At 38.2% G+C, this 24009-nt stretch overlaps 1 protein-coding gene across 1 annotated transcript in view; it reads right to left on the bottom strand.

The window, feature by feature from the left end:
• CDC14A (cell division cycle 14A) overlaps positions 1-24009 on the bottom strand; it is a 66479-nt gene that overhangs the window by 33152 nt on the left and 9318 nt on the right. Inside the window, 3 exon segments of the mRNA XM_075098243.1 lie at positions 4622-4701; positions 13212-13304; positions 21131-21206. Of these exon segments, the coding sequence (XP_074954344.1) occupies positions 4622-4701; positions 13212-13304; positions 21131-21206 (249 nt within the window).

Consider the following 24009-nt stretch of genomic DNA (forward strand, 5'->3'; position numbering starts at 1 on the left):
AGTTTTACAGTGTGGGTGCTCTGATTTCTGTTGCTGGTCACATGTTTCATTACAGTATTCTTCCAGTCTTTCATGGCCAAATGCATAACCACCTTGATTTTCAAACAGTGTTTTGGCAGCTATTACCTGGTAGAACTCTATTTGCTTTCCAAAGGAGAAAAAAATGGGAATATATCTATGAGATACAGACATAGTATGAATCTTAGCTGGCATTACAGAGCTGCAAATCCCACATCTGATTTCAGTTATCGTAGCTGACCTCAATACTGCATAACGCTTTCCCTTTCACCAAACCTCTAAACACTGTCAGTAACAAAATAGTGTTTCCCCAGCACTTGCCAATAAAGAAACAAAACCCAAAAGCTACAAACCAAAATCTAGCTCTGAAATTCATGTCATACCTAGAGCTGAACACAGTAATAATAAAATATATTTCTCTCTTTATATTAAAGTCAGCACAGAGTAGTTTGAGGTAAAAATCTAAAACTTAGCTTCACAATAGGAAACTGGTATTTATGATGATTTAAAATGCTGTTAGCCTGGTTTTCTTAAATGGAACTGAGAAGATACAGCACAAGATCTTCAAGAGACTAGAGCGGCACCAAGTGACAGTGAATCAGCCAAAAATAAGATGAAAGTGTCTCAAAGACAGTAGTGCCTTATCGTCCTGCTTTGTCTGTAGTTTTCTACTACAAAACCAAATGCAAAACATTCCCATCTATCTTGTAAGAGAGGCATTCTGATTTCCTTCCGCCTCTGAACAATATTTGCTGAAGCTGTCTTTAAACAAAATACCAGCTGAAGATCTAAGCCGATTAAGGCTTTTTGAGGTCACCGAGCTAGATGATCACTTCATGTAAACATACCTCAGTAGTCCATAAAGAATCTGACAATCCCACAGCTTCTACCTACTGAGAGTTGTCTACTTTTTTCCCCCCAGATATCCAGTCTAACAAACTTGCTAAATCGTCTAGCTGTAACACCTAACTGAGCATTGCTTACTGATGAACTCTTGCACTTTGAACTGTTCAAACAGAGATGACCTATACTACAGAAGTTATATAATATCTAAGTTCCAGGCTCCAAGAATAAATCTACATCAATAAGTATTGAACACCAATGATTAATATCTCAAATTATTTCCTTCCTAGATCTTAGAATAGGAGGGAAGAGTTAAGACATTTGGGTTATATTTTTCATTGTACATAAGAGTAATTTTAGTCCTTTTCAAGACACTAAAGATGTGGAAGGAGTGCAAACTTTCTCATAGCACCAACTTGTTTCTTCACAGAATAGCTCAATGCCAAGCAGATATACTACCTAAGGCAGTGCTACTGCTTCTAGCACAGGTTCATTTGCTTGAGCCCCTGTATCATGCTGTCTTTTGCACCAGAGGTGTCTCAAATGTCTTAGAACGGACAGGGGGAGAAAATAATCTCAAAGGCCTTGGAAAACTAGGGAAGAAGGAATAAATAACTTCTTTCCCATTCTCAGATAATCTAGATTGTCCCACTGCAGGCCCTCATGAGACCTACTTGCCCTTCTCCCAGCCCCAGTAATTCTTAAGCTCCTTATGTATCTATTTCAGCCTCTTCCTATGAATTCAACTCCCAAATATCCCCTCCCTAACTATCAGACTCCCCACTTCTTACCTAGCCTCCTACCTTGTCAGAATCTTTCAGTTTATTACCTCACTCCTCTTCGTCTCACCTCCTGTACAGCTAGATTCCACAGCCTTCTTTCCCAGCAGGACAAACTATACAGCAGGTAACAGAATCTGCTTAGGCTCTAATCCAGTGCCAAGACCTGACATAGTCCAAAGCAGCTCCAAAAGAAACTTAAGTGCTCTCCAGCCCTATGTCATATAAGAAAGAACACTCAAGAAATTAAGGTATTTAATTCTTCTAGCAAAAGCTCATAACACTACATTCCTTCTAGAAACAGAAAGGCTCTGCTCAAGAAGATTGCCTCCCTCCCACCCTCTGAAATAGCCAAAGCTTTGTGTTAAAAAACGACAAACATAAACCCAAAACCATACCAAAACCCAACCACACCACAGAAAACCCACCACAAAAAACCCCACAACCTCTCAGAAAAGCTTTAATTTTAGCCAATCGTTCACCTCTCACAAACCCAGGGCTTGAATCACACGGACAAAGACTGCCGAGGAGTTACATTTCAGAAGACTGCCTACTCCTATGCATTTATTGCCCACTTCGCCTGAAGCTGACAAACAGAATGAAGCGATTATACTGTTGTAATCACTTTGTCAACCCATGCTGCAAAAACTGAGTAGTCCCTTTGCTGGACATCGCCCCCTTCAATGTTTTCAGTTGGTGTTCTTTTCCCTGGGAAACATGAAACGCTCTTCAGATATACAATATAAAGCTGTCTTCAGAAAATCTTGCTATTTCTTGTATTTTTTGACCCCTCCCTTGCTGATCCCAGAGTAGCTAACTATTCTATTTTGGAATATAATTTTATGAATTCAAACTCATGAGGAATTGCTTTGTATAATTATTTAACACAAACATGAAAATGTTAACTTAAACACTTAATGATAACTTAAAATGAACTTGTTTCATGCCATTAAATTTGTTCGTGTAGTTCTTACCAGCCTCACAAGAAATCACAGAGCCAATTACTTTCACTACTCCCTACCAGTCAAGCAGAAATAGCAATTTTTTATTAGTATTCCTACTATTAGCATCATCATTTGGAATTGGTTGCAAGGCAAAGGTCTGTATAGCCTTTTGGTTTGAGCAGATAGGGTCATATGAGACTGTTCTGCAAACACGCTGTTCCTCCCAAGTTTTCTGTCTTACTGTTTTGGAATCTGACAACTAAGGTTCTTCGCTTTGTCAGAGCCTCTTTTCTACACACCTTAATCTTTACTTGGGCAGGGGAGAAAGGAACCTAAAAATATAGCAATTTACTATAATTCCAAATAGTAAATTTTTAATTGGTGAATGATACACAGCTATTCTCAGGTAACATACATCCTCCACTACTAAGAGTTTTGCTTTTAAGCAAGTTTTGAATAAACTACGCTTTACGCTTAAGGTTCTGAAAAATTTATGTCACTTTAACGCTAAAAGCTCTTATATGAAAGAAATACTCCCACCAAAGTTGAACCACTGAGAATTTGATACAAAAGGGACAAGTGGGGTTTTTTAGACTCCACTAAAACGCTGCATAGTAATCCCCAGAAGGCAGGGAAACACTGCAGAGAAATATTTCACTTGTTGCTCCCCCAAAACAATAAGGAGAGAAGAACGTATTAACACCATTTCTGCGCTCACAATAATAGAGTTTGCTTCAAAGAACTCCTTGTAGCATTTCTGCAATAGCTCAACCTTCTGTAAACAAAAGGACCAATGTCACTATTTCAAACTGGGAGAAGATTAGGAACCAAACCACCTAAAAGGTGGAGAAAACTGTACATTATTCTTTGTTCAACTTAGATCATCACTCCTGTATTTTCTATACAATTTTAAGATGTTAAAACACACCAGCATATTTAAAATAACTGATTATTTTTAATGCATTTTACCAGGTATCTTCTATATTAGTTGAAAAAATTATTAATATCAACAGCTCAGTAAACTTCTTGGGCTTTGGAGAGCTGTTGATGACCAGGTGAATGTATAAACTCTCGGCCAATAAGCACCATCGCTGATTTGATACTTTTTTTAAAAAAATGTGTTTGATGGTTTAAGATTTCAAAGTCAAACTGGGCCTTGCATACAAATCTACCATCCCAATAGTCTATACTGTATCTGGCTCCTGTACAAGCTATGAGAATAGAGACAGTCTGATCTTCCTTTGCTGAGTGGCTGTAGAATCAGATGAATTTGATACAGATAAGGTAGGTCTACATTTACAAATGCATCAGCTGACAGTGAACACTACTTGTAAAACACTGACTTTGCTAAAAAAAGGACATTGACCTTCTTGCAGTTGCCTTTTATTGCCAATGTTTGCATACGAACAGCGTGAGTTTTTTTCATTCGTAAAGTACAAGGGTGTTTCATAGTCCACACCACGAGAAAAATCTGGTAGGCTCTTTATTCAATAGGCATGATAGCTAAAACTGCTCAGATTCAAGTCTCAATGTGACCTTAGTAGAGAGAGTAAAGACAGATTGATAGAAATTATCTATGATTCACTGAAAACAAAGGCAAAGCAATTTAGTAACTGGAACATCTGTACTTGTTCTGTAAAACAGAGAAAATATAACAGCATAAACCCGCCTTCATTCATGTAAGTCTAGCTGGTTAGGTATTAGGTAATTTAAAAGCTTTGAATGACTTCCAAAGAGTTAAACATGATGCAGGAAAGTTTTAATTGCTAAATTGCAAACATGCTAAGAACTGCTTTCCTAAACCTGACAGTTTGCAAGACTGGGAGTGTTACTTAAAACTTAAATCAGCCGAAATGGCTTTATTATTCCAACACAGAGTGAGTAATTCCACCAGAAGTAAAAAATATTTTTTCTGGAGATCAGTCATTTTGATACAATGTCTGTATCAGACATGAGACCCTTTTCTGGGAAGTCAGTTTGATAGATTTAGCAAATTCCAAAACACAAGAGTTAGGCCCATTTCTCACATTCACATACCTAAATGGAAGATATGGTGGATTAGATCCAGACAAAAGTGTTCTGTAAGCTTCTTCTGGTGTTTTCTTCAAGTATATTACCTAAAGGGGGTGGGGGAAGAGGAAAAAAAAATAAGCCCTGAGCCTGAAAAGTCATTAACCACACATACGCTTCCCCAGCCCGCTGAACTCTTAAGAAAGTATACTATACTTCTTTATGACCAACTCCTATGACATTTATAGGTCAGAAAAGACATACCTACACAAAGTAAAAGATTCAGAAAGCAACAGAAACAGGGATTTCTGTTTTGTGTCATTCCCCTCCTTTAAAAATATAAAATGAAAAAAATCACATATTGCGGCAACTGAGAGGCTTTAAGACAGACTTAACGTCCTACTAAGATGAAAAATAGGCATATATGCTAGGAGTTCTCTGTCCAACTTCAGAGGAGTCAAAATATTATCACAGCAGCTGCCAAAGGAAACATTTCTCCACCACAGCTCAATGGAAGATTTTCCAACACAAATATTTTTGATTCCTAATTGTCAATATCAAACTACTAATTAACAAAAGTATCCAATTCAACAAGCTGAACCTGTTACTATGAGACCAACATATAGTTAATATAACACCCTAAGCCAAGGCTCATTCTGCTATCGCTGAACACTATCAGCTCAGCTTGCTTACTTAAGAAAGAAGTTAGAATACAACCACATCTTGTTGCATTTCAATTCCTATTTGTACAGTAAAACTGGTCTTAAAATAAATTTAACTTGGAATACATATTAAGCAAGGGTATTAGTTACAAAAAAAATTTAATCCAGTTTGGAGTGGCATATTTCACTTGCACAAGCATGTCTTGTAAACAAAGGCACACAATTTTCCTAGCCATCTCCCCCCAACTCACCTTACAACCAGCACCTACATGGCTACTTTTTAGCTCAACGCATATTTAATTGTTGAATATGACGTATTCTAACAATTATTTTCTTAACCAAGACATGGGCTAGATCCTGATCTAAAAGCTTTATTCAACTTTTGACCTTGAACACACGAGAATGTAGGTAAGTGGTGATCACTCAGAATATTTAAAAATTGCTTTATGTCAGAGTCATATCTCAAGTTAATGGGATTCTTTGTATTCTGTAAGATGTCAACATGGTAGGTAGATGTTCTTGCACTTCTTCCTCGAGCATGGACAAGGCAGGCAGAGAAGACAAGATAAGGATAAAACAAAAAGACTGACTAAAAGTAAAACAGTCTGAAAAACTCTTTGCCATGACACAATGAAAAGAGGTCCAGAATCATCTCTGTCTTTCAACTACCACCCGTTTCACTGCTTTGAACAACCGGTCTAATTTTGGACCAAAACCCTCTACGCAAACTGATTTGCCTTCAAAAGATCAATTCCCTGACACAGAGCTGTATTTCAGTCTCGGCCTCCAATGTTGCTGCTCCACTCATCACGGTCACTCTGATAGCATGGATCAGTACAACCAGGACCCAGAAAGAGGAACAAACCCCACTTATCTTCAAACGTTAAATCTCAATGCTGTGGCAGTGTCAAAATTGCTGTTTCATTTAGCAAGCGCCCAAAGTACATGTTTCTCAAAATTAATGTCCCTGTATTTGCCCGAACTTCCATATTCCCCCCTCCTTAACCTCTGAAAGCAAAGGTTTCCTGAAACCTTCCACCATCACCACAGACCACAGTTTTGATATATATAAAAAAAACAGACCACATTCCATTTGTTCTGTGTTATCAGAACAATTCTTTCTAACTCAATTATTGGATTCTTCGTTGTTGGGGTCAAACCAGTAATTACTAATATTGAAACAGATTCAGAGATTAACTTAATGGCTATACGTATTTACTTAATTCAGGAAGTGGAGGGGCCCACCTCTTTTTATTTCTAAGCTGTAACAGCCTGTCTACAACAATGATTGCTAACTAATGGCACCAGCTTCATACTTTCAACCCCTGCAGCACAGCAATGCTGTTCTGTTTTCAGTCATTTGTAAAAGATTCTCTTAGTCTGTGAAAGAAATCTCCTTTATATTTCCTTTACAGTCCCCCTCACCACAAAGGTTTTGCATTTAAGAACAATGCATCTTGTGCAATAGATTTTGGTGTGGGGTGTATTTCAGAGAAAAATACCGATTTTATTCATGTCAACTGATGTCAATAAGTTTAATTTAAAGCCTAAATTCCTGCTTGTAGTCAAAAGACCATTAGAGCGTAGTTCAGACGACTTCAGGGACAGAGGAGTTTCCATTTTACACAGTAGGGATTCAGAAATCGGAGGCAGGGGCAAATTTGTACTATATGAATGTTTTCCCAATGCTGCAGTTTTTATTTCACAGAAGTTATGGTACTGTGAAGCTATCTCTGCTCAAAGACACGTATGCGTGACATTTTGAACCAAACAGAGCTAGTTGTCTGTCCTCAAAGCTCATCATAAAGACACCAGGATGGAAACAGGAAAAAGATATTAAGAACACAAGTGGAAGGAGGAGAGGGAAAGAAACACTGAACAGAGCTCCTGAAAAAACAAAAGTATTGCAGATGTCAAGAGTTATGCAATAACTGAAGGAAGAAGAATAATGAAATGGAGAAGCAAACATTACAGCACATGCCTTTGGTACTTAAAAAGTAGTGATATTCATCAAGAAAAACCCAGGAGACCATTTTCCTACTCATCTTTATCAATGAAAACTCAGCAGCTGAAAACTTAGCTTCATTTTTTCATCTAAAATTATAAATCTTCAGAGGGCTTTCACTCTGCAACCTACACAAGGGGGAAAAAAAACCAAAGCCAACACAAAGAGCCTGTGGTGAATAGTGTAAACTGAACCTGTATCTAAGACATAATGCGAATAAAAGCCTTTAAAAACAAAAAGCCACTTTCCAGATAGTAACTATTCTCTTACAAGAGTTGTTTTATGAGGGACAAGGTTCTCCTCCCTTTCCCCAGCGTCACTAACTCATAACACGTGGCACTGCTACCTGTAAAAAACAGATTCAGCAAATATTGAAAATTTTAAAATATGTTTTTTTCCTCTGACATTTCCATTCTTACGCTCTCAACTTCCTGGATAATGATGTGGTTGAAAGATAATGCTCTCCTCACTTGGGACACTATGCAGGCACACAACACATAGCAATACTGGCCACATATGCACTGCCAAGAAAATTCATACCATATGTCCTAAAAAGTTCACAGAACAAAAAGGGAGTTACTATTTTACAAGTCCACCTTAACACTCATCCACAATATTTCAAATACAGTTTGAATTCATCTTGTTCCCACCTGCACATGCCATTTTTGAATTAGAAATATATGGAACAGATCCACTCTAGAGCTGCTGAGTTATCACAAGAATTCTGTGAGGCTGATCTAAGGCAATCTGAAGAAGGGTGTTGCTTGAAACAGCAAAGAGGCTGTACACGCTGCAGGAACTGAAAAGCCTTTGTACCTGCTGACCCTCCAAGGGAGAGATTACAGATTTGAGCAGTAATGCGGTATCGTTAGATTACAAGTGAACAAACCCTTAAAACTTCAGGTAGACCCAAGAAGTCTAATTTATCTTTTTAAATTAGGGAAAAATACTCCTGTAAACACATGACTGAACATACCGTAGTAGTTCACTATTACCCAGTCATTTGCTGTGATAAAATTAGACTTAAGAATTCAACAGCTTTTCTCCCTTATTTGGCATTACACAAGTCTAATAAAGCTACAACTACCAAAATACAGACTTAAAGTAATTGTGAGAAAGAAATATTACCAGCCCATCTGCTGTCTACAAGGAAAAAGAAGAGCTCACTGGATCTCTTTTCAGAGTTTGTCACAGTATGAAAGCATTTTTTTTTTTTTTTTTTTACCAGAACTGCTCAAAAGTCAGATTTTGGTCCACTAATCAACTTCTGATCTCTGAAGAACTGCAAGAGATAACTACTTCTTGTCTGCTACAAAGGTTAAGTTAAAGCTCTGGGTTTACCAGGAGGAGGAAGTGTCATACACACGTGTTCTCTCTTCCCCCTACCCCATTTCTCTAGCGGTACAAGAGCAGCCACCAGTATTCCTCCTGCTCTTCTCCCCAACGAATTCAAGCCTTACTAGGTAGCAGAGTACACAGCCAGGTGGGGGTTCCTTGGTTTCCAACCAGAAAAGAAACATAACAAGTACCTTAAGAATATGGAAAGAGGGACCCAGCCCCAATTCATCCGTGTGTTATCAGACAGGAGAAAATGTGCTCTCCATGATTTCTCCAAGAATTAATTCTTTGGTGATAAGTAGGGAGTTCATGTAATCACTTCAGTATAATTCAGTTGAACTTACTCCCTCTCTCCCCTCTTCCCCCTAGAAACTGCTAGGGACAAACTGAGGCAAACCGGGCTACTTTAGTTTTGGTATGCATGAAAGTACATGTAATACTATTTTTAAACTATTTTTACAGACATTTTTTAAAAAAAATAACTAAAAATAAGTCTCCAAACAGATGAAGGGGAAAACCAAAGCAATCCTAGCTTCAAATTTTTCTCTCTGGTGCTGGTAAGACTTTGCAAAACCTAACAGCACCCTGTTTCTGACATCACTGAACAGTCTGTGTTGTAGTCTGGGCCATATAGGAGGAAGCCTGAACTCCTCTGTAAGATCAGAGAAGTCTGAATGTTCTTCTGTTCTTGGAACACTTTACATATTTTTTTCTTCTTAACCTGAATTTTATGACAGAAGTAATCTTTGCAGAATTTTTTAAGAGCAAGGACAGTAATTTAGCAACTGGACATGATTAGCCCAAATGTATTGAAAGTCCTTTGTAAAAAATGAAGTTTATCAAATGCATCTTCCTGAGATGCAATTTACAAACAGGCAAGCTATTGCCAATAAAGTTTTAAGACTTAACTTTTGCTTAAACTTATGACTCTCTCATTAAAATATTTTAATAGCTATAGGGTGTTTCAGTTCAACATGTGTAAGCAGCGGTTTAATGGAACAATCTAAGTTGTGTAATCGCCACTGGAAACTCATTCCTAGAACCTGATCCACTCTTTTCCACGTTTCATTTTACACTTAATATTTTAACACCAGGACAGATAAAACAAGCCTTCTCAATTAACTTTCACACATTGGTACAGTTCATAGCTGTAAGAATTTCTGGTCTCAAAAAGCTCGTATAATCAAAGGAAAGGCATAAAATCTAGAAGACCTTAAATCAAAGAGTATGTATATTTCTGTCACAATTTGGATATTCAAACTGTAATAGATCAAACTGCCAATTACACACAGTTCTTTTACTGAAGAATATGATTAGATTCCTTCAGGTTGGGAACCGCCCTATCACGTAACCCAAGAGTGTACATCTGCTGCATCTGACACTCTAAAAATGCAAATATTATTTCTTGAGTGTGAAATGCATATGCCTGGGTTATACAAGCCAAGCTTCTGCAGTTAAAAAACAAAAATCAGATTATTAGGTAGATCACAAATAACTTTTTGGAATAAATAAATATTGATCTTATTAATTTATGGGCATTAGTATCAATCATTATAGAAGAAGGTGAATGAAATCCCATAACACTTGCAAGTTTAGGAATACACATCTATAGAAATAATTCAGGGATGACATACTTATGTAACACACTGGATACTGTTGTGCAAAGAGTTTTCCAATGTTATACTAAATTGAGCTGAATCAGAAAGTGACTATAAGGTGTTTTCAACAAGAGAACAAGTTCTTTTTTTACTGGTAACACTGTAAAGAAAAGAAGTATTCTTGGTACCTTCAATAATCAGAAGATACTTAAAACATCTACTAGTCTGACAGGAGAATAACAGTGTCAAAGGCAGATGTGGATCATTGGTATGTGCTAGCAATTAAGAGCTATAAGCAGCTTAAAACAAGCTAGGCAAAGGTTAAAAGTGCCTGTAGTCGTGGAACTCTGATTTACCTTACTGTACACATAAGCTACCAACTCTTTAGGTGAGGTGCCAGGTACCCATTATGGAGAATGTACACAGTCACGCCACAGTACGCACACTGGGTCCTCCCCCTCTTGATTTTCTTTAGAGGGATTTCTGCTGCCCTCCCACTCGGTGCGTGCCCTTATCCCTAACTTTAGCTGCTGAGCAGCTCCTTCAAATAAGGACTACCAAATATACCAGACTATTTCCATGTTTAAGTCTTAATTACTGTAAATATGGCATAGCCTGCCTTAGCTGATCAGTCCTCTGCTTGGAGTTCTGCCTTGCGCTTCAGGTTCCTCCTTACCTTTCTGTTCCTACAACCTGGCTCTGCAAGTAGTTCTCCTCACAGACAGCAGTGCTCTCTCTCTTTGGGTCTACCTAATGCTGACAGGGCCTTTTAACCCCCTATCCACAGAGAACAGCTACTTGGTTGACACAGGCATGTAACAAGGACTGGACAAGGGGAATATAAAAAGGTAATCTCATCCCCTTCAAAAAGCCACTGTCCTACCTTTCCAAGGCTTCTAAGACGTATCAGAAGGTGAAGGCAGGATCAGACAAGGGCAATCCAGTGAAGGCAATTAGATGCTGTAATCTACATATGTGCTAGGTGAGTGTTCTCTAGCTATAGGCTTAATTAGACCAACTTTAAAACATGAAGTGAATCTTTCTAAATACAGAACTGGAGATATAATTATGCAATCAGAAAACAAAAAGCAGTCTGAATGGGATGACTGAAGTTTCTTTACAAACTATAGCATGGGAATCATTACTGAAGATGCTACAATTCAGACAGATTTCAGATCTGAAGGGACAGTAAAGCTTATAAAGATGTGGTATCAAATTTGGAGGCTTCTTAAACAGAATATAAACCACAGAACTGGAAATTAATTTCGGCATTATTAAATATAGCCTTGTGGAGTCAAAAACTTTAACAAACTTGGAACATTCTAACTCATTTGTTCTTGCCATTCCTTTTGCAGGGTTGTTCCGTCAGGTCTACTCCCCAGTGTTAAACATCTAACCCAGAGATTTTTAAAATTTGAATTTATCCCCAGTTTTGTTCCATCTTTAAATTTAAATAGATCTTCTTCCTTAAGAGCATTCACACACTATCCCCATACTTGTAGTAAAACATTTTGTTTAATTAATTCTTTCAATAGTATCATCTGCATTTATTGAGCTTTGCTTTCAGCATGACCCCAGGCCTGAAAGAAATACACCAGCTTTTGCACAGTATAAAGCCTGACTTAGAGACTTCCAGAACCCAGCTGACCACGTGGATGTCAGCTCAGGACCAGCAGTTTGTCAGTTTCAATACTGTAAAACACCCTACCGCAAAGACTCTGAGTTTTCTATGATCATGCTCCAATTCTGGGCAGCAGAACAGGAGGGTGGAATTGAAGTTTGAGCTCCACTGCTATGAAGACACACAAGTGGCTGTGCAAGTGTCAGCTTGGAATATCAAAACTTATGTGATATCATAATAGGTTAGGCTTGCATAACTAAGATGGCCCTGTGTATTACATATTATTTGTAATATTAGAAGGCTGAAGTACCTCAGATTTTCCATTATTCTGGGCAGGCTGAGAAAATTAACTGAGAAAAGAAATTCATCCAATATTCACTATGCCTCTGGTCTAGTGACTTTAAGAATCATAAAGGTTGGAAAAGACCCTTAAGATCATCGAGTCCAACCACTAACCTATCACTGCCAAGTCCACCACTAAACCATATCGTCAAGCACCACGTCTACCCTTCTTTTAAATACCTCCAGGGATGGAGTCTCAACCACTTCCCTGGGCAGTCTGTTCCAATGCTTGGCAACCCTTTCGGTAACGAAGTTTTTTCTAATATCCAGCCTAAACCTCCCTGACACATCTTGAGGCCATTTCCTCTCATCCTATTACTTGTTACTAGGGAGAGGAGTCCAACCCCCCACCTCGCTACAACCTCCTTTCAGGTGTTTGTAGAGAGCGATAAGGTCTCCCCTCAGCCTCCTCTTCTCCAGGCTAAACCCCTCCAGCTCCCTCAGCTGCTTTTCATAAGACTTGCCCTCTAGACCCTTCACCAACTTTGTTGCCCTTCTCTGGACACACTCCAGCGCCTTGATGTCCTCCTTCTAAGGAGGGGCCCAAAACTGAACACAGTACTCGAGGTGCAGCCTCACCAGTGCCAAGTACAGGGGCACGATCACCTCCCTGGTTCTGCTCGCCACGCTGTTCCTGATACAAGCCAGGATGCCATTGGCCTTCTTGGCCACCTAAGAAAGACTATGAGAAAAATCTTTCTCCTCCCCAGCATGGAACTCAAAACTATTAGCAGCAATTGATCCTGAGACAGCCAAGTTCAGGGGTAAGTTTGTGGTTTGCATTTTTGACATTCAAGAAAATGGTATCCTATGGGAAAGACACACGTGATCCACTAAAGCCACTCCCTCTGAAATACAGTAAATGGAGTAAAGTGCCAAAGTCAGGGCTTCCCTAAAAGTCACACAGCAGAATTTTCAAAGCCAGCTCAGAGAAGAATCAAATGACAATCTGCCTATTTCCCTAAAGGACCATCCCTTGAGCTGCTATTTTACACATAGCAGGTGTCTCTTAAGGAAGGTTAGAAATATCCATGTGATAAAAGATACTTACAGCATATGCACCTATTAAAAATGCCGCATTTGCTCGTTTCTGCTGGTCAAAACTGGTATAGTACACTATCTTCTTTCTTGAGAGGCTGAAATACTGTTAAAAAGAAGACAGAGAGCATATTTACTGACAGAAAATTACACTTGAAAAATACTTTAAAAAGTCACTTTCCAAAAGTGAAAAATAAGTCAGACAAAATTATTGTACAGTGAGTCTTGAAGGAGAAAAAAATTACTGATACCATGAACGACCTTCTTACAGTATAGACAAGAGTGTAGGGTAACAGCCACTGTATCAGGGCAGATCTTATAGTTTGCTTTGTGAAAATATCCTATAAAATGCAATTGAACCAAAATGTTCATTACTGGATTTTTTTCCAATTTAAATATTTGAACAATAGGTTATAAGTGTTGACTGAAATTTTCAGACTAAAATACCCTCCTATATGTTAAATCTCTTTAGCATATAATTCTGCAGAGAAGACGGGAGAAAAACTGAAGCAATCAATCTTACAGGCGTTTTATAAGTTAAACACAACTCTTCTATCTGTACTACCTAAAAACAGGGTGACAGACATCTTTAGAAAGCTTCAACAGCAAGAATTTATTTAAAAATCTCCAAATGATTGCACAAGTGAAAAGCCTGAAAAAAAGGCTAGGCAGAGACAAAACTAGTAACACTTGCAATTCTTCTTTCTTTAGGAAGAAAAGAAGCCTCTGTGAGAACCCTCTGGACAAAACTCCCATTGAAAACAAGACCAACAAGCACCAGAAAAGAACAATAATGACAAACCACAGCAAAGCTCTTTAAAGCCAGAAAGAGAGAAAATTGTCACTTAAAAACAGCAAGTTGGACAGTGTCACGTTATTTTTTTAGCTTCACAAATTGCTACACTTCCATTATATTCTGCAACACTATCACTCATGTTTTTCCTGACAGATTTCTACAATACTACTACAGTTTTGAGGAAGTCATCAACATACCGGAACCTGCTTCTAAATATTTGAGGGGCATTTCTATTTTTAAAAGTTGCACATTTTAGAAACTGCCTTTATACCAGTGTTGCTGTTACCCCACTTCAAGTTTTTAACTCCAATTTTACTTTCTTTTCCTACTCTCGGCACTGATGACACTTGGGGATGGGAGATAAGGTAACTGGTGCAGAACTGTGCTTTATTTAAGTAGTGCCAACTCTATTTCGCTTCCAGAAATCTGTAAGCCTCGGCTCTCATCTTAAATCTTGTTGCAAATATTAGGACAGCTTTAACCACAGAATCAAATTTTGCAAAAAACCCAAATAGTTGAGAAATTCAGGAGAAAACTTATGCATCACAGTGAGCGCCATACTCCCACCCCTCACAGAGACAGCACCTTCCATAGCAGTTCTCACCGTACGTTCCAGTCTGGTCTCATTACCCACAGCTTCCATAGGTGGAAGGAGGGACAGTTAATGCAACTCAGTGTATCTAAACAGAACTGTAATCCCCGAGACAGCTGGTTGCTGTTGACTGGAAGAGGTTGTATCTGGAGACCAACAGCAACACCTCCCTCAGTGTATGTGCAAACGTACAAAGCACAAGTAGTTATTTAATTAGTGATGCATTCAATTATTATTAAAACTTGACAAAATTAATCCCTGTATTTCAAGATCCCTCCTTTCTTCCCCCTCCTCAATTTTTTAATTTTAGTGTTCTCTAACTGCAGTTCCACCCATGATGTGTAGGTGGGATACGATTACAGCAGTTATGCAACAGTGACAGAACTTCAATTATAATTGTTGACTGCTACTTATTTTAAAACGAAGTTCTTTGCAACAGTTTACAGTTCACCTGAAATATTACTTTAAACTGCAAAAAGCACATTCTGCTAGCTCGCCAGAAGGTCTAGGTAATAAGACCATATTTCTTGTTTTATTTGACAGAATGGATTTTTTTGAATCATACAGGTACATAAAGTCATTCCAATTTTGAGACAGTTTTGTACCTGAAGTAGCCAAAAAGTGACAGCTCACCTTAAACGATCCCAGAACATTTAAATGAAAGCAATATATTGTTTTCATTGCTTCAGTTTCAAAATGTAAGGGTTTAAACCTTATGAGCCATGCTGCTATATGAAATATTTAAATGTTTTTTGAATCCTGACTAAAGCTTTAACACAAAATTGAAAACTGATATTAACAGCTTATAGCATAGCAACCAGAGGAAAACTGCATCAGGGTTTTACTTTTTAGAAGGCTATAAAACAAACCACTGTTTTTATTTGCACGCGAGTTACAGAAAATCTAGTTTTACAGTAAGCATTTGCTGAAGTGTCAATACAATGCCTCCATTAATGTTAACACACAAATTCTCCACTCGGTACACTTTCAATATCAATACTAAGCTATATGATCTCTTCAAAAAAATACTGATTTTCTGACCACGTCTAATCAGCTAAGCCTATTCTTCAGCAAGGTTCAGTGATAACAAGTGTCAAAGACAGGTCTTTAAGGTTACTGTTCTTACAGCTCCAGAGCTCCATGGGAAGGGATTAGGGCTTTAGTTCGCTTAGATACTGGGCAACATGGAATAAAAAAAAAAATGTTTCAACAAGGAATATTTCAATACAGGCTGTCTACAGAATAGCTATCATTAGAGATAATATAGTAACATAGTTACAAGTAATCATAAAACAAAACTAACGCATACACTATGAAGCACTAAAGGTGTTCTTTACCAGTAAGAAAATTTTAGCAGCTTCACACATCATTAGAAGAAAAATGCAACCATATAACAGAACAGTATCTGTCAGGATACATCCCAGAGGAATATACGCAGAGACAATCGTTGGAGCTAACAAGCAGAGGTTATAGGAAAAGTGTGGCAGGTTTTGTTTTAGATGATAAAACTAATTTATTGGGTATATGAGAGGGCTCCAGAACACATTATTTTCACTCTGAGTTTGTGGTTTGGGTTTTGGTTTTTTGTTTTTCTTTTTTTCCTTCTTCTCTTCCTTTTAATAATAGATCAGTCCTTGTTCCTTGAAGACCTCAAGTGAGATTTACTTGCACAGGAAATGATGACAGGCTTAGAAGGTGCCAGTGTGGATAATTACTAGATTGACATCTGTTTAGCATCACCAGATTATTTGACAGTATTTTATTTAATAGATATGGTTTAATACACTTGCATTGTTCAAGCAAGAAATTACTGCAGTGTGTTTAATAAGCCTGGATCAATGCAAATACTATTATAATACATATACACAGACGTATATATATGTAATAGGTAAAAATCAATAGCAGTGACTACAAGGCTAGCAAACTGTTCATAGAAAATGATGCATTAAAGCATGTACACACAACCTACCTCAAAATCTAAGCTGACCTAAAGGATATGCTTGCCATTACTATAGTTCCATGTATATGCCCAGCGGTTTATTTATATTAAAACCAAACCCAACCCTTCTGTGATTCAAGCAGCAATAGGGTTATCATAAGAAATGTGAACGCCACAGTTCATAAACCTGCCAGAACCTTCCCTCTCCTGCCTTTGATCTTCTGTACTTGTATCGTTTATCTCAGCAACACTCCCTCTCTGATTACCCCTGCTTCAGAATTTATTGAGACTGTGTAAGGCTATACACACATAAAACATAGCAGGTTTGTTAAAGCAGCTTTTATGAAATCAGACTTATTTAAACAGAAATAAAAAAATATTTGTTTCATAAATGAATCACAGTTGCTTAGTCAAGCATTCTTCCCCAAAGAGAATTCAAAGAACCAGTAGGAAGATAGCACAGCCAAGCATTTTTTCTTGCTGTTGACTTTGCTAGTCAAGATCATCTCCATAGCAATCAGAACATTACAACATAACAAGGTTGGAAAGGTTTTCCTGTAAAGCATAACCAGGACTTTACCTCCAAATTTCTCAGCAAATGGATATCTGAATAAATTCTCCAGCTCTTCACAGAACTATTTACTGGTTTTAAAATCAGGCAGCATAAAGTTACAATAGTTTACTTTAAAATGGTGGTCTGCCACTAGCGCATTTCAAACTGGTATTCTTCTCCTTCCCCACCTGTCCCCCAAGAAAGGGAAAGCAGAAAACCACCTCCATATCTAATTCCTCTCCCAAAACAGAAACAGATATAGCTGAAAGGCCTGGAGGGGAAGTTTGTGGGGTGGGTTTGTTTTAATGAGATTTTGTACTCTCATTTCCCCTGTCCCTGTTCATAGGGATTTTAAACTTAATAAAAGTCTGAGCCTTAAATTCCTTTTGAGACACCACATCCACACAAAACCCATCAGATTTTGTGAATAATCTTTTGAGCCACACTTCTTTTAAAGACTCTTTCATTAAGAAAAGTCCATGAAGCACATACCCAACCCGGTCTATACCAAATCATGGGAGAAGCCATGTGGGCTCAAGCACTCCCATTGCCTCAGGTCCCAAAAGTGCTGCAGTAGGGCAACAGCAACCATCCCGCAGCAGAGGCTGGATTTCCAGAGAACGATAATCTGCAGTGCCCCTTACTTCCCACAATCAGCCAACTCCTGCTGGTGGCCATGGGGCAGGGCTACCCTTGATGCAAAGGTATGCGAGCAGCAGGTTGCCCAACAGGATTCTTTCTCCATGTTGCTAGTCCAGTTGGCACTTCCCATCTCTGAAACACCCATCACAGGCTGCCCATGTGTCCCCTGGTATCACCTGAGAATTACCAGACTTCTGCTGCTGCAGTGGCTCATTGTGTCAATGCCTTGCTGGCAGGTTAAGTCACAGGTCATGAATGTCCGTCTTAGACACACTAGTTCAGGCCTCAGGAATCCTCTCAGGGATGCTTGTGAAGGACAGGCATAAGCAGGTGAGGGGTAAAAGGGTAACAACTGTGAATCATAATAATCAGCCAGTGAAACTGAAGAGTAGGCTTGTGTAGCTAGGCCTACAGTACACATCAGATGCGTGCTTCAGCCCTGGGATTTGGTCTTACAAACCTGCTTACCCGCTACAGATAGGACCTAAATTAGGACAAATACTGGAGTATATTTGAACTATTAGAAGAACAAAGCTTACATTAGCAGGTACTGGCCTACCTCAGGGGTAGGACCGATCAGCCAGACTGGAATCTATTCGTATGCAAGTTTCTGTACCACTCTGGCAGTACTCCAAGCTTTAGCTGTTTGATTTCAGCTATTACTTTCAAGTGGTTGCACTATCAGGTTACCTTTCTCTATTATGCACTAGTATCTTAAATTAACCTATTTGGGATTGGCCTCTGGTAAGGCAGCAGCAAAGAACAGCACCTCCTCCCAGCTGAGCCTGCACCCAGCACTGAGAGTGCTTGCTTTTTTTAAAAAAAATATAAAAGTTACATTAAAATGACATCAGTTTGCTAAATCAACTCCGCAAGTGCCAGAGTTACTAATTCAGTTTCAGTTTGGCTCCCTTGCGTATTTTTTCCATTATAGTATACAATCTTTATAGCTTCATGATTACAAGCCATTTATGACCAGCAGCTTGCCTCATTCAATGAAGATAATGGTCTTATTACAAGAATAAAGAATGTGGAGACATTCCTGTTTAATACTGAATAATTAGAAAACCCAAACAACAAGTCCTGAGGTATTTACTAGTTGTGTTCTTATTTTCTGGGTGAAACTCTTGGTACCTAGGGTCCAGTCTGAAGGCGTTCTAGTTCAACTATGAAAGGGTGATGGTACACTTCAGCAGTGATACAGGGGACTATATTCAGGTCCCAAACTGATCAGTCTCAATCTGAATCTGGAAAAACCAGAACTGATCTCTCACTGTGCTTACGAGGACTAGAAAGTTAGAACAGTGTGTTTATTATTGGTTCTTCTCTGGAGTAACCACTTCACAGAGCAAGCAATTCTCCAGTCTTTGGTAACTCACATATAAGGTCACAAACAGCAGAATTAAGGTAAAAAAAATAGATTCCTAGTGAGTGAGCATCATTGGTCATGCATTTGTTTGGGACAGTGGCACTGGAAAATAGGGTAATAAGATCATGTATTTATAAGCTCTATTTAGTATTAACATGGAATTGGCAAATACACTGTTTTTCCAATATGAACACAGGCATGCAAAGTTAGAACTACAAGAGGGTTTCTTTTTATTATTATTTACAACTAACTTTCTGTATTAAAGCAGCAATGTAAATTTTCACTAGAAGCTCTTTGCAAAAAGGTTATAGCAACTCTACAAACCCTTCAATTTGCAGAAGCTCCTCTCAGGAGGAATCAACTTGCATAATGGTTTCATTTATGCAGCAAACATTAGTCCCAAAATAATATCTTATTTGATACAGGAATCCTCTGAACAGTGGCCAATATTACTGCATCTGTTGTCCTATTTTCCTGTATCAGTAACATGTCTACATTATAAAGATTTTAAATCTGTAATATTTAGTGAAGGGTCTCCCTGCTATTTGCATGCAAGTGATATTAATTAGTACTTCGGAATTAAAACTTCTGTCTCATTTCTTGCAGTTGATACATTTTCTGTATGGGCTGAAAATCGCTTTCACAGGTATTTGGGCATCAGGCTGAATCCACAGCTATGTGCTCAGTGTACTAGGTCTGGCTGGGATGCAATTTGGTTTTCTCCGCAGCAGGCTGCACAATGTGACATTTGTGACCAAAACCATGCTGATAACGCCCCAGTACTGTAGCGAGCACCAAACAGCGCTTGCACAGCATCAGGGCTGCCTGTTTCTCACTCTGCCCCCACTGCAGGTAGATGCTGGGAGGGGGCACAACCAGGACAGCTGACCCCAACTCACCAGAGGGATATTTCGTACCATAAAACACCATGCTCAGCCGTAAAACTGAGGAGCAGTCTTTCCAAATTAGCAGTTGCTTAGAGACTGGCCAGGCATTGGTCTGCTGGTGGGAAGTTTTGAGTGATTGCATTTGCACTGCTTGCTTTGTTCCCCCTGCCATCCCTCTCACATCTTATTCCCCCACTTAAACTGTCTTCATCTCAACTCACAAGTTTTTCTTGGTTTTGCTTTTCTGAATCTCTCCCCTGTCCCACACTGGGGTTGGGGTGGGAGCGAGTGAGCAGCTGCCGGGTATTTCGTTTCTAACCAAGGTCAATCCACATCAGACTTGTGGTTTTATGACAGGATAGTGTTAGAACAAAACTCAGCCATGGTGATCTTCAGAATTAATTGCTGCATTTACAGATTCTAGACAAGTTCATAAAGAAAGAACCAACACTTTGCAGTCAAAAGAAAAAGCTAACATGGTATCCAAAGAACATACCAAAAGGCCCTCTCTCTAGTGATGAACAACTCAAAATTGCCTTGACTCAACAATCAGTATACAGAAGCAAGAAAATATGAAAGCCTCTACAAATTAACTGATAGGAAATGACACTTCTACATGACAGAAAAAGGAACCATTTTTATATGTGTAAAAACACATTTCTGTAACACTTATTAGAAGCAACATCAAACTGAATGATCTTTATAAGGTTTAATTTTTCCACTGAGTGAGATTTATTTCAAATAGTGTGATTTGGGGGCCCATGTTTTGTTCTTATTCATAAGTGTAGGATTTTTTTGTTTGCTTGGTTTTTTAATAACTGGGTTTTTTCAGTAATTCATACTAGCATACCCATTGCCTTAGCTGCAAACCCATGAAATATCCAGAGTGGGTTTTGTTACTACTGTCTTGAAACTGTAAGGTTAGAAAAAGGTGAACACGTCCTTCAGTGCCTCACCTGCTAAGCAACAATGAGAGCATATTAATTTTTTCCATTCTTCAGAGGAAAAAGTATTCAGAACAAAGAATAACCTTACAACTTAGTAGTGACCATCTAGATAACGAGCACGTAACAACCACTTTCAAAGTGAATAATGCATTTTAGCTGGATTTCAAAACACAAAAATATAGGAACATTGTTTTAAACAAAGCTTACCTTTAATTTCTTATTTAGTTTACAGCAGTATCTGTATAACATTGCCAAATTTAAAGGTCCAAAATCTCCATAGAAACTGGGAGAAAAAGAACAAAAAACAGTGTTATTTATACAAGAGAGCTAAGCAAATTTCAACATGTACATTGTTGATAGTTAAAGCTGCAAAACAGTAACTTTTGGGGGAGAGTGAGCAGCCAATATATATGGTGCAACAGATAAGTCCTTTATTGATTCATTTAATAGGACAATAACAGTTAATTTGAAAGCATTTGTAGCTTCAGTTTAAACCGTCCCAATAACTACCTTTTCCATCACACTCACACACTAACTATAGAATTTTTTTTCATCCCACGATATCCAGTCTGGTTTTGGCCAAAACTAGAGTGAGGAACTTCAGGACATGATCTACTCCCCTTTAAGCCATGCTGATGTCATCTTAGATAAAGGTTCTACAACCACTTAAGATGAGAATATATAATGAGATACTATGAAGAATAAGCTAAATAAAATTTCCTATGGGTAGTAAAATTCATTTAGTAATGTCCAGTCTTGATGTCTGTCTGAAATTTAAGCTTATTTGTTTTTATCCCGTCCTCCGCTACTTGAGATTACTATACACTTGTATTAATTATGTTTCCTTTTGTCCTCCCAATCCTCTTGTCTTCAGGCTGTTCTTCCAATTTATTATTTATTTCATGTTTTCTGGTTGTTCTTATTTCTCTCTACTAGATGCTTCTTAAACATTCATATTACCTTTGAAGCAGCCATCACTGTCCTTAAGATAACAGCCAGCAGCAGCAATCTGTACATGCAAATTATTGCGCAATAGAAGTAACTTCCTGGTAGGGATTCACAGGGCTTTTCCTAGGGAACCCCTCATATAGGCACCTTTACAAGTAATCACAGCCTTTATGCAAGCAACCTAACACCTTCTAGAGCCTTCTCCCTCCCCACCCATTGTGGGGAACTCAAAAACTCAAAATTTAAGTTGCAAGCTTTCTTCAGGGTTTTCCCTTTTTGTGTACAGAAGTCTTTGTCTTGGTGGTCTATGAAAATTTGTTGATGCACACGTTGCAAATTACAGTGAGAATGGACTAAAACAGTTTTAATCTGCTCTAAGTCTTTTGATCAGAGAGACAGGGCACTCCTCACCTATCGACAAACAAAACAGGCATCAGCATCTGAATGCACATTATTTGGAGAATGACAAAAGAAAAAGATAACCATGTTCTGTGAAAGAGTGAAAATTCACTGAAATCAGCTGACAGAATAGGAGGTAGTACCTTTCAAGCTTTTTTCCCCATGGCAGAGGGTTTATTTTTCAGGAAAATTAATTATGTTCCAGTTAAACATAAGAAAAAAACCTTTTACTTAGAGGGCAGTCAAACATTGGGAAGAGGTTGCCCAGAGAAGCTGTGGAGTCACAACTCAACTGGACAAGGCTCTGAGTAATGTGCTCTTGTTGACCTTACTTTGAGCCCGGGGCTTGGATTAGGCGACATCCAGAGGTGCCTTCCAGCTTCAGCCATTCTGCTATTCGAAGTGGACACAACAATGAAGTAGGTGTGCCCTATCTTTTTGGTGCTTATAACTTCATTAATATCATCCTCCCCACATTATCACACACACAAAAAAAGAGCCAAGCCCAGTGCAAAAGGATAAAATTATATTAGTCTTATCACTGTCTAGGAGGAGTAGCCTGCCTGCCACACCAATGCTGTTTCAATATAATTTACAATATCAAATAACAACATAGGTGTTTGTAAAGCTTCAGTTCTACCCTTCAGTAGAAAATATTATGATGTAATGCTTAATTACACAAGCTCATTAGCTGGGTCAAAGACTAAGCTGTCCAACTCTTAGGACTTTATTTGTAGGTTGCACAGAAGTTAACTCAAGGGAAAACTGCAGTAACAGTAAAGCAGGGTTTAAGTTTAGAATTCCTCATCTTTTCTTAGAGAAGTCTGCCAGATATGGTCAGCAGTTGTAGCTATTTTTAAAACAAAACCCTCCATACAATTTTTAGTAGAGATGAAATTAGAAATTGTTCTAAGAAGGATGAGTTATGACAAATAAGTTAAAACTGGAGCTCCAACAAAACTAGAGTAAATGTAGCTTCTAGAGAACCTACACAGAAGGCTTACTAACATCTCTTCCCATTCTGCTGCACTAATGCCTTCCCTAAATCAAAAAAATAACCCCAACTTGTTCCATTAACCTCAGAGTATTTTTCCACTTAAATATATGATGGAAGAGTAGAGTTTAGACTTTTAAGATTATTTTGTGAAAAATACTTTTAGAGATATTGTGAAAAAGTTGGCACTAGAATACAGAATACTTTTTAAACTGGTGTAAGCAAAGCAGCTTTGATCAGCTCAAAGATACAACTGAATACACAGTTCATCTAAAGCACTGAAGAATTACAGCCATGCTTTAGGATAAGTTTTTCTTACTATTCATTCACTAGAAGTATATCAATATGAAGTCATATATCCACTTCTACTTTTCCATATGATTAAACTCAAACTGAAGTGTAGTAAAAGCACACGGAAATGAATTTACATATCAGTTTATCCACAACAGACAAATTACTTACTATTTTGGTGAGGATAAGGATAATAAACATGTATCGAGTCTATCCGTGAAGTAATTATATTTCTACAAAATAAAGGTATTTAGATTCTCTCAGCTGCCAAGCTAAAGATGCCACAATCTTAGACGGACTACATCTCCATCATTTATTTCCATTAAGTATGCTGTGCTCCTCTTAACACAGGGGGGGAAAAAAGTATCAGCATTTAAGACTCTCATACTACTGCGGTTTGTCTCTGCTGCAGAAACAAGATATTTCACAGAATCCTAACAGGATCATAAAGGAA

The sequence above is a fragment of the Phalacrocorax aristotelis genome, chromosome 6 (assembly GCF_949628215.1).
Source record: "Phalacrocorax aristotelis chromosome 6, bGulAri2.1, whole genome shotgun sequence".
Classification (NCBI taxonomy): domain Eukaryota; kingdom Metazoa; phylum Chordata; class Aves; order Suliformes; family Phalacrocoracidae; genus Phalacrocorax; species Phalacrocorax aristotelis.